Source organism: Larus michahellis, chromosome 2, assembly GCF_964199755.1.
Source record: "Larus michahellis chromosome 2, bLarMic1.1, whole genome shotgun sequence".
NCBI lineage: Eukaryota > Metazoa > Chordata > Aves > Charadriiformes > Laridae > Larus > Larus michahellis.
This window is the reverse complement of record NC_133897.1, coordinates 108,382,952-108,395,265: the sequence shown is the minus strand read 5'-3', so window position 1 is coordinate 108,395,265 and position 12,314 is coordinate 108,382,952. Positions and strand designations below refer to the sequence as shown.

The 12,314-nt window shown below is 37.2% G+C and overlaps 1 protein-coding gene across 2 annotated transcripts in view; it reads right to left on the bottom strand.

The window, feature by feature from the left end:
* Positions 1-8,879: 8,879 nt before the first annotated feature.
* Positions 8,880-12,314, bottom strand: part of RTTN (rotatin) — an 80,596-nt gene continuing 77,161 nt past the window's right edge. For both annotated transcript variants that reach the window (XM_074576545.1, XM_074576546.1), the window contains exons 47-49: positions 11,486-11,589; positions 11,059-11,128; positions 8,880-9,336 (exon numbers count right to left, since the gene is read on the bottom strand). In XM_074576545.1, coding sequence (XP_074432646.1) covers positions 9,254-9,336; positions 11,059-11,128; positions 11,486-11,589 — 257 coding nt within the window. In that variant the 3' untranslated portion in view covers positions 8,880-9,253. The remainder of the gene's footprint in view (positions 9,337-11,058; positions 11,129-11,485; positions 11,590-12,314) is intronic.

Sequence of the window (12,314 nt, the reverse complement as noted above, 5' to 3'; positions counted from 1 at the left end):
ATTAAGAGATGTTTCAGTTCAGAGGCAGAATAAAATAATCCACCCTGAAGAGCTACATTCTGGGTGATTACATTTTGACCTCAATTCCTGCTATATTCCCTAGTGAATTTGCCCATACAATAACATTGTGCCTGCTGCAACCTAGTCCAACATCACCTAGTTGGATTTTTCTACTGATTTTTATGGTCCTTGGCTTCTTAAAATCAGTTGTTGTTACATTCATAACAATTTTTTTTTTCCACGGTCCTTGTTTGGTCATTAAATGCTTTTAAAAGCATACTGGATAAACCCCACAATGTTCAACTGCATGTTTAACCACATACAGACTCTGAATAGTACCAACGGAAGAATACAAACACTTACAATTTGCTCTCATTTTTATTCTTACAAGATGCAAGCTTCCTGTCACTAAGAAAGTCAGCTTCAAAAATAATATTCAAAGGCATTTTTGTGACTCTGGCCTTAGTCATTTTGCCGTTTAAAATGGCACAAAAATAGTTGCTTTATTCAAATCGGGGATTTTTTTTGCCCTGTTGATGTGTGATAAATGCAATAAATGGAAGCAATGCAACGGCAAATTACTGACAATAAACAAAAAAACGAAGTGAGCAAAAATAGTTTTTCTCCTATAAACGTTAAATTAAAAAATAAAGGAAAAGAAAAGGAAGGAAAGTTTTTCAGAATCCATCATTAGTTTTACACTGAAAATCACTGCTTACTTTCAAGTAATTCCTGTTATTTTGGCTGCTGTTTGGCTGCTGATTTTGCCCAGACCCAGCACAGGGTGCAGACGGGGCGGGAGGGAGAGCCCCGAGACGCAGAGGCAGCCGCAGGCTTCATAACACCCCAAAACCTCGGAGCCCTCCCCGCTGGCTGCTCCAGCTTCTGGCGACCTCCTGCTGAATGGCTCCACTCCTTCTCATGTATCAATACACGGTTTCTGTAGAGATGCTTTGCAAACCTTTAGTTATTGCACAGTAATTTCAGACAACGCAGTATTTTTCACTCAGGTGTAGCATTTTTATTAGGTCAGAAACCAGCATGCAGGTGAATTTAATATTCCTTTTTTAGGCTTATTCTTAATGCTGGAAACCGTACACCTGGCAGGCACGAAGCAACCACACCAAAGGGTCTCAGGAACAGTTTCCTGCGCTGTGGATTAATGAGCAGCTGATGTCTTAATTTACACAAACAGAGTAAAAATCACACCAAAAGTTTCAGAAAAATTGTGAATCCCAGTGGCACTGCTTCTACCTGCAGGAGAAGCTGGGGTTAACCTTGAAACTTCAGAGTCATTTGCCATTTATGAAAAACTTTCAAACTGCAGAGAATCTAATCACAAAGGCACCAATGCATGTGCGTAGCCTCAAGATTCACCAAATTCCACATTCAGTAAGGCTCTGAAATTCAGATGAAGTAGCTTTAATTGGAAGCAACTCAAAGTTTTTATTCAGGTGCTGTTATTCAGCCCTGGAAGACACCTTTCTGGAAAAATCTCCTGATGGGCAAGAAAATCTCCAGCTGAGGAGGAGGACTGAGTCACACTCCAGCTGCTACAGCGATGGGAAAAGAACCCTCTGCAAACCCTCAATTACAGAGAGTCCTGGAATGGCAACCAAGAGGAAAGACAATTTTCCCATTTTCTGATTTGGTGAAGTCCACTTTTGAAGTGGAAGCGGTTTGAGCTTTTCTACAACACCCTAAATTTGGATTCCTGTGATGAGGACTGCTATTCTGATGCTAGCACGTTGGTTGCTGTCACCTCAGTTGAGAGTGCATCTTTCTCAGCTCACCTAGACGTTGACAACTATTCTCTCAAAAGAGCTTTAGAAGAGTTTTTTGTTTTGGGGTTTTGGGTTTTTTTCCCTCAATATTTTTCACGTCTTGGTTTATCATTTGGTTTAATGCTTGGCACTAAGCCATACTAACTGGTCTCTGAAGTCAGTAGCAGCCTGCGATGCAGATCCAACACGGGAAATTACACTGAGAAGACATTATCTTCTTGTTAAACTCAGTTAGCAGACCTCATCTAAATTGCCTAGCCATTTTTTAATAACACGCATTTATTACTCCTGGATCTAAAACAAGGACACAAGTGATCTTTTAACTCCCAGTATGTGTAAGGTACTGGGCCCCAGGCAGTGTGGACAGCCCCTCTCTCTCCCGTTACGCTCTGTCTCCGTGAAGCTCCGCACTGCTACGTAGGGTTACTGAAGGAGTGAGGATGGAAAAATATTCAGTTTTAAAAGGCATTCCTTGCTGCTGCTGATCTCATATGTATTTCAACTCCAGATCAGTTTTCTGGAAATATTCTCAATTATGAAGCATTTCTAATACTTCCTTTTTAAAGAAAGACAGGCAAGACCAGTGAAAAATTACAAGTTGTGTATATTACTTATTCTAGTGAACAAAATCTTGTATTAGCTACATGGAGCACTGGGAATTGCCAGCCTGTACACCGATGGCTTCAAATTCTTCAAACCTTCGACTCAATAGCGGTGTTTCTTGTGTCATGCTACCCGACGCTTCATGTTGGTTTTAGAAGCGCTTTTCCTATGGAAAAGGAAAGAAAACAAAACATAAGTTTTACCTACCAGCAAGAAGCAAAAGCTCTTACAGAAAGTACCTATGGAGAAATATCGCTTGTTCAGATCTACCCGTTATTGGCTGTAAGAACCTGCCACAACTTAATCAGTCCTGCCTGGCTGATTAAGAAATTTGTTTCTCATGGACAAGGCTTTTTTTCCCTGAAGTTTTCTATGAGTCTTTTCAATTTTAGAATTATTTAGAATGTCCTTTTTTTTTTTGTGCTGCTCTTGGCAAGTGTTAGGTCAAAGAAAATGCTACGATTTTATTTTTAAACAGTAAGCTAGCTAAAAATTATCTTACAGAAAGCAGCACATGTATGATTTGGGGTTGCTAACCTCAAGGCTTCCCAAGACAGAGTATCAGCTTTGATACTAACAGTCAGAAATCCCCTTATAAAGTGATTCTTTTACAAACAAACAAGATGACTTGGCCAGCTTTAACTGTGAAACGAAGTACAGCAGATTTTCTTGACCCTCTTTCTTCTTTTCCAAAAATTCTGTCCAGCTGAGCCTCTGTTGCGCTAATATCTTTCACAAATCAAAAGGAAAAACAATCAGTTTCTACCTATCCTTGTCAGCAGTGGGCCAAGAACATTTAAGGCACGTCTAAACCAGCTTTTCCCTCATTTTCAAAGAGAAGCAACTAACAAATTGGAAGTTTTTCCATCTTAACAATAAAGTCAGAAACTGCATTCAAACAGAACTTCCCTGCTCTAAATAAAGTGGGTAGACTCGGGCCAGTGTGTCCTTTTGAGAGATGTGGGTGAAGGCAGTCTCTCCTGTCATTTCAAAGTCAGGCTCAACTCTATGTTCTCGTGGCTTGTGAACACGGCTCTCAGCTGGGCAGGCTTTGGTCTGGTTCTCTCCAAGTGTAACTTGACTATGAAATACCTGTTGAGTTTTGAGGATATTACTTGTTTCCATTCTGAAACGGTTGTGGGTTTTTAGTTTGGGGTTGTTTTTTTTTTTTCTCACCATACACCTTAGAGTCTCACAATTTCCAAGTAAATAAAATACCACACATGAGATGATAAAAGACTTTGTCTAATCAGCTACATCAGATTCTATATTTGGAAATGTTTTGTCCATTACAACATGCTTATTAAACAAGTATTCCGCCATAAACAAAGAAATGTTGCTTACAGGCTAAAGCACTGTATGCAGTGATACATTTGGGTAAAGTACTTCGAACATTGTACCATTGTTAATATGCATAATTTAACATTAATAAGACATCTTAATTTGCGGCAAGTATTTGCAGAACTATTTAATACTTTCTTGCAGTGGGTTTGAAAAGGATGGGAAGAAGGTTAGGAAAGTTTTCAGTTTTTTTGCAGAGGCATATCTCTGACAGTTTGAAAATACCAAAAGGGGTTTGTGTGCATCACCCGTCCTTTGTAAAACCACAAACCAGCAGATACCCGCGAGCTTCTTGAAAATCGCCAGTTGCATTTGACAGCAGGAGTTACTGTAAACCTCAGAGATTTCAAGAAAATCATATGAATGTTGGTCTTAAGTTGAGGAAAGTAAAGACACAAAGGATGCTGCTTAGAAATAATAAAGAGCAATAGAAAGTTGTAATAATGCCTGTACTTTTCAATAAAACAACAAGAAATATTGAACTGCGCTTAGGTCTATGTTTTAATTTTAAAAATCAACATTATGTTTCAAACTAGTTTGATAATAATGGCATAATTGTTCATATTGAGAAGAATGAGAAATGCCAAATCAAATTCAAGATTCATGTATTTCATAAAATTGCTGTTGAGAAGAATTTACATTTTTATGTCCAAAATAATGCGTTGTTGGATCTAAAATGTAGATAATGGTGTGTCAGTAATCCAAACCAAAGGAAAAGAGGCATAACAGAAGCAGAAAACCCTAGCACTGAAGTTACTCAAAATATATTAGAATTCTCTGAAAACGTATAAACATGTTAAAAATATCTAAAAATAAATGTCATAAAAATATTAATAATTAATATTAATCAAAAAACTATGTATGAGTCTCCTGAGATTTCTTTACGAAGTAGATTCTTTTCAGCTGAAGTGGAAAGGAAATGTAATAATCTTCTGGAACAGAAAATGAGCTTGTTTCCAAACAGCTTCATCATGTATTTATCAAAACCACTTCTAACTCCTTCTAACTCCCAACATTTCAATTTTGAATGAAGTTATATAATCATATGCAGTATTGATTTCTATTAGAATTACATTTCTTCTCAGCAAAGACCTGCACACATATACTAAATGCTAAAGACCAAGAGCTAAATATGCAAAACTTCATAGCCCTGCTGGCAGGCGATCAAGAAGCTGGAATGACGACATAACGCCCAGATTGATCATTCAGAATTGGTCCGCGTGTTCGTGAAGAATGAGTGTGTTTGTGAGCCTGAGCACGCTTGTTTGCTGTAAATCCAGCACAGACTGACACTCCCATTTTGGATGCGGGAAAGCACATGCTGCGAGAATCTCCTCTTCCCATGAAAATGGGACCAGCTTTCACACCGTACTACTTTTTTCTTTTTTTTTTTCTTGAAAACTTTGTGGTGGCTGAGACAGTGCCGGTGGCAGAAACATGCAGCTGAATGCTAAACTGAATTGTAAAACCCCTGCTGTTAATCTTCAACACCTAAAACACCAGTTATAAAAATCAGACGTGCCCCAGCGTAGCTGGCACCAAGGCCGGAGGGCACAGACTGACCCTCATCCATGGGGCCAAACCCTTCTGAGTTACTCAACAGGGCGACTAGCCAGCCCTCGGGAATGCCCAGGGGCCACACAGAATGGCTGAATGAGGTCAGGTAATGACTGAAAAATGAGGAGGCGATAAGCGAAGAACACGCATCTCCTACAGCATGGCCCAGGAGCCACAAGATGAGCTAAAAGGGATGGAGGTGCTGTGAAATTATACTTACTGCAACTCTATTTCTTCTGAAGTAATGGTAGTATGACTGCTCTCACAGCGGTGTCGCTGTAAATGATGACTCTAGGAGGCCATCTGGGGGAAATGTTTTAAGGGATCACATTTTTTTTTTTACAACCAGAGGAAACCTCAATTGAACTGTAGAGTGCCCCTAAACTCCCCAGAGGACAGCAATCTTCAGGTGTCCACTAACCAATTTTTTTTCCACTAGAAGACAGTAAAACACTTCTGTGAAGGACAATCAGATTTGAGAAGATGTCACAGTAGTTTTTACTTTACTATGAAGGGAAATCCTTATATAAAGCTGTGCCAAAGTCTCATTATGGAAATTTCCCCTCCCCAGTCTGGCCAGTCTTGCTCCATCATTCCACTGAAGCCAGAAGCCTGGAATTTGCAAGTTTGATATGGAGAGAAACCAATGAAAAATTCTACCAAGGGCTGTGTAGTTGCTATGACTGAGTGAGGAGGATCCATAGTTCTAAATTGCTGGAAATGCAAAAAAAAAAAAAAAAAGCTCCTTTCTCATAAATTAAATCTTTTCCTGAGAGTGTTCAAGTAGGCTTGAAAATCTATTACTCAAAGGTTTGAAAAATTCATCAGCAAGTCATGACTTCACGTCTCTATTTGCATGAACACACACACACACACAATCAAAACTAAATGGTTTAAGTTTAATCTACAATTTTTTACCACTCAAGCAGAAATTATTTCTTTGGAAGTTTTGAACATGCAATAGATGACACATCAGTCTTGAAAAATCTGAAAGCCTCATTTGTACTGGATTTTATGTACATACCTCTTTTGAATTTAAAGTAACTTTTCTTGATTACAAACTTATCATAAAAGATAAAGCAACCAAGTAAGAGCATAATATATCTGCAGGTAGTGCAAATGGTAATTGTGTTTCAAGAGCATCCTAGCTTGCATGGCCGTGCTTTTCATTAGAGAAACTAGATACATGCTGAATACCACCTTTTAAATTCGGTACTCTATTCAGGTAATCCATCTCCACTTTAATTGAACTTTCCTCTGTAGGATAAGAAATGATTTTACAGCTCTTAAAATTTGAAGGTATTTTTGGATTTGATTTTCTTTGAAAACCCAAACATGATAAATACCACATCCTTGAAAACAGATGTATCACCAAAATTCTGACATTAAGTTTAACTGTGAATGAGGTCTCAATATTTTAATTTTACATCATGAAAGCTATTAAAACTAAAGGTTATTGTGAGACTAATTGTGCTAGTCTAAGTGCCAGCAAACAGAAATTATAGGGTCATTTACGTTTTATAACCCACCTCTTTATTAACATGCAGGGAGACAGGATGCAGCCGCTGTATGCCCCTGATTTTTGAGGGAAAAGGTGATGAAGAGATTGCTGTCCTTTAAACAAATAAATAATTAAATAAATGTTTTCCTCTTTCATTAACCTTGGAGGAGAAAAGTTTTATCTGTTCTCTGAAGATTTTGTACGCAAAGTCAAAATATAGATTTGACGTACGTGCCCTTAGAGGCTAAAGCTTGTTTTGATTTTCCTGAGGAGCGACACCAAACAGAAGTAATTACTTATGCCATCGCTACAGTTGCTTTCCATAGTTGTAAAATGTTGCAAAACAGTGAGAAAATAAAGGTTAGATCTATGCTCATTTTAGGATAAACACAGCACTTGCATTAAGGCTTACTGTAACAACAAATGTATTAGCAATTTACCTGGATTTTTTAATATGAATAATTTCTTCAAGAATTTGTACAGCTCAGTAAAATGTTTAATGGAAAATAAGCATCCAGTTCTATGTTCTTATTATATTGTACTTGCATTTAATGAAGTCATTCAACTATGCAGCCTTATTTTGCCTCACTAGACCCATGTGTATTTCTACATCTTGAAAGAGCTCTCGCCATCCCTGCGGAGTGTTACTTCCATCGGAATTCAGTTGGCATTGAGCGCTCTCATTTTTTGTGTCTCTGAAAAAGAAAGCAAACTGGCAAACCACCTGCATTTTGACTTACAACCCGATTTACGACAGAAATCATTGGGGCTGGGTATGTTGAAAGATAAGTGTCTGAAGAGAATCAGCACTTGCTAGTCTGAGGGGAAGAGACCCCCCCACCCAAGCCCCGGCAGCAGTCACTGACCTGCAGAGCTGCCCACTGTCGAGTGTTCTCCTGCCCCGCAGCTTGCTCTTCAGCAACGCTATGGGACGAGCATGAGAGCATTTACCAACAACTTAGCAAGTTACAATAATTATGCAACATTATCAAGTGGAAAAGAATCAGGCTCCGGTGGTCCATCCTTGCTTTTTGTTTGATGGAGGTTAGCCGATAATTACATTGTTAGTAATGATTTAATTCATCATCACACTTATGTCAGCTGAGTAATATCAAGTCACACATTATTTATAAGCATCACTAAACAAACAAACAAACAAAAAAATCCCCTCTGTCATTGGAAAATGCTTTCATCACCTGGTTAGGAAGAAAAGGCTAATTACAGGTAAATATGGCTTTGATACAACTCTTTTAGAGCTGTTAGCCAAGTCTTGCTTTCTTTGATTGGATGTTAGGAAAAACTTCTTCACTGAAAGGGTTGTCAAGCATTGGAAGAGGCTGCCCAGGGAAGTGGTTGAGTCACCTTTCCTGGAGGTATTTAAAAGACAGGTAGATGTGCTGCTCAGGGACATGGTTTAGAAGTAACGTACAGTGATAGGTTAACAATTGGACTTGATGATCTTAAAGGTCTCTTCCAACCATAACGAGTCTATTTGCTCACTTATCTGTCCCTGCCATAACACAAAACTGTATGTGTTGAGGGAAATTTAAACACCCTGCCGGATATATCAGAAGCACCTTCAATAAGACTGTCATGTGTTTAGTCATCAATGCTCAAATATTGTTCTCTCAAACTCATTTAGCACAGAATAATGAAAAACTTATGACAACAGTTACATGGGAGCAGTTCAAAGAAAACACAGGCCTGGATAACAGACTGGCTTTCACTTCGAGCAAAAAATTTGACATGTTTATAAATTGGAAACCAACAGATTCTGTCCCATATATTTTCTACATGCTGTAACTAAAACTGATGCACATACCTCACAACCTGCATAAACTGCAACGTTAACATAACTGTGAACTGTAATATCAGTAATTGAGAACTCCTTTTCAATTGTTAGCATCTTAAAAAAAAACAAAACAGCAGCAGTTTGAACTGCAAACCTCTTCGAAAATAAAACAGTTTGCTGTTCTATACCTAATAGGTATAAACACACCATGACTGCCAGCATTTTGAGTTCTTGAACCTAAGCACGCACTGTGCACACCCGCAACAGTAAAATTATAATTCACCGACAACAAATAGTGATCTCAATTTAAAAAAAACTTTATTAAGAGCAATCCAAAAGAGCAATTCTAATACTTTACAGTAACAATTTCAATGCATAATTTAAGAAAATTACTGATTTTTCATATCCTTTTCCTCTGTACATCCCTTCTTCTGTGTACATACTTTACATAGTAGCACCATTATAATTTCCCATTGGGATTATAGTTCAAATAATTTGAACCACATTTAGTGCAATTTCTTTGGTTCAAAGCAATGAACTCCTTCCTCAAAGGCTTCATAAATTTCTTCCATAGTACGTATGCTACTGCCACAACATAAGAAATGTTTTCTTTAAATTTCAGGCTTCCATTGATTAGGCTGTCCAATTTCAACATGAGAAGTCACCTGATGATCATTAAGAATCAAGAAGCTGCACTATATTCTCTAAGCATTTTAAATAGTAGGCATGTAGCTCGTTTTCTTCTGGCTTTGGAATACCTAAAAGAAGAAAAAACAAGATTTGAACTTCCGGTGGTTATGAACACCAAATGATTTTTTCAAAGATCACATCAAATGCCTTACTAGAATTCATGCTCTTTCATGATCTTAAGGTAGCAAATCAAGTAATAATACTTTATGTTTCAAAGTCGGGTTCTTTTGGTTTTGGTTGTGTTTTGTTTTTTTTTAAAGGCTAGGTTTTTTAACAGCTTTGCAAGCCCCCACTTAGTTGTAACAAATAAAGTGTAAAGTGCCTTTTGATTATGCTATGTTACAAATGAGGTCATGCCTTGCTTCTGCCAAAACTTCTCCTTGGGTAGGAGAAAGTGGAAATGAAAAGTAACAATATACGTGTTGAAAAATTCCCCTACTCGAACTCAGAAGAACAATCTACAGTGATAATTGGGCTAAAATGGTAAAGTGATAAAAGCTTTAATAGGGTAGGCTACTTGAGAGCCTTACTGCAGGAAAATATAGATGACAACTTCACATGATTGTGAATTGTAACAATTACAGTTGCATAAAATCTTTCATACTCAATATTTGGATATTTAAATGTTTATTGAATTAAAAAGCAATCTTCCAGTCCAGGACTTTATGTTCTAAAGTAGTACATAAATAAATAGGGATCAAAGCTACAACATGCTAGTCTGTAAAAGATGCGTATTTCTACCTTGTTGATTCAACATAATATTTGGAAAAGTCTCTTAAAAGCAGCCGCTATGCTATAAAGAACAATACAAACTATTTATTAACACACTATCAGAATACGAAATGTTGCATTATGTTATTTTTAATGGTTGACTTAGTAAAGAATAGTAACGGTATGTTGATAAAATCAATGGATTTGGGTGACAGTAGAGGAAGAATTATCATGAGATGTTCTAGCAAAAATATCTCTCCTTATTAGGATACTGACAAACAATGTTCAATGCAGGCAGAACCTTTGTGGCAATTCTGTTGTGCAAAATAGTATTGGAACTCGGTATTATAAGCCCCCCAATTGATAAACCTATTTGAGTACATCTATTTTAGCAATCAAAATCAGTAGGAAAACTCACTGGCTTAAAATGAAACATTGGCACGTTTTTGCAAGACTGGAGTCTAGATATGACTAACAACCAATAAACCCATTATTAGCTACTGAAACTCCAGCTATACAGACCAGTGTTTGAACATCTTTCAAAACTAACGTTCTTGAGCTGAAGATAGCAACCTATTGTATAAAAGCTACTCAAACGCTAGTTATGTTCAGTTACTTGAGCAAAAAACCCAAGCTTTTAGAAAGCCAGCTAACTCATGGTACAGTATGATCTGTTCTGATCCCTTCTCTGTGTGGCTTAACGCAGTGAGGTTGAGCACTGTTAAGCAAAGTCAATGCTAAATGAACAGTTTTTCTTATCAGTAAATTTAAGGATTAAGACAGAAGTGTACTCTGAAAGAAAGCCTTTTGCTGCAAGCACCATCAGACCTATTCTTACAAACTAACCTTAGCAGTTACCTGAGGTCTTATTTATAAATTGTTAACCAAGAGGCATTTTTCTGTATTTATAAGATTCCTAACCAGAAAACATGTTACCTGTCATGATTTTAGAGACAAAAGTATCCTTTCAAAAACTTATAGCACAACAAAAACTTACTGTGATGATATAAATTTAAATGTATTAATGATTTAACTGATGGAAAAATACAGAATTGGCATTAGTTGGAGCTAAGACTTACTTTTCTTCACCAAAGAATAAGCCTCATCTATTCTTCTCCTTATTGATGGATTCTTCAAAGTCACTTTTGCCTGTAGCACGCACAAACACACAAAGTACAATGACTTGACTTTCTTCCCCGTGTGTTTAACAGCGAAGTTTAGATAATGACAATAATTCAGCAGAACAGGAGATGCAGGAATTTTAGAGTTAGCATATGACTGTATCATCATACAGATTGCATTTATATAAGCAGTCACAAATCACAGAGGGCAAGGTGCTTCCTTACCATGTTGTTTAAACTCCTAGCCCGAGCAGCTATGTGATTAAAATAATAAAATGGAACTACTGCTGTAAACTTTATTTTTATTTATTTGAAGGTTACTGCATTGTTTACAGCATAATAAAATTAACATTACAATTTGTTCAAGTACTTCTCAAATACTAACCTTCTGATAGTTGTGAAGCAAAGCCCAAAGCGCAGCTGCTCCTATTCTCTGAACAGCACAACTATCACTTTCCAAACAGCCAGACAGTACTACAATCGCTTTATCTAATGAGAAAAATGAAAAAACCTCATCTAGAAAATATCGTCAAAAGCATACAAATATGTTTACAAGTCTCAGTATTTTGATCCTTGCAGTACACTTATTTCTATGAAAATTATCGGCATGGCAGAGGAATTACAGAAACTTTATTATCAGATTAATTACATTTAAATATGATCATGAAATTGTCACACTACATTGAAAGAAGTCTTAAAAAGAATATAGCAAAACAAAACCAAGCAATGCTAAAAAATTAAGCCATCAGTATAAAGCATGGGACTGAGTAAACCATGAAACTGATAACTCCCAGTAGCCACAATTAGAGACACATCAGGACAGAAATTAAGAAGCTTCTGTTTTCCTTAGTACTTATTATGTAGATGATTTGTAACCAATGAGAAATATTTGACACCCCGCTGTAGGTGCCTTAATTTCCTAGCCTTGCTCTGAAATGAGACTCTTCAAAGTTTCCTTGTTCACTTCATAATAAAAATTCACAGGTTATGTAACTGAATAATGTATGCTTAATTAAGGCAGCAAATCAGCACCTTGGGGTGGGGGGGGGGGTGGGGGGGGAAAGAAAATCATGGACACTACAGAAAACCTGTTGAGAACTTATAACAAAGACAGGAACATTCTCTGTGCAACTAAATGGTGGAGAGAAACATGCCTTTTACAAACAAGCAAGAAAATAGTTCTGTGCATGTTGTTACATTAAATATACATGCCA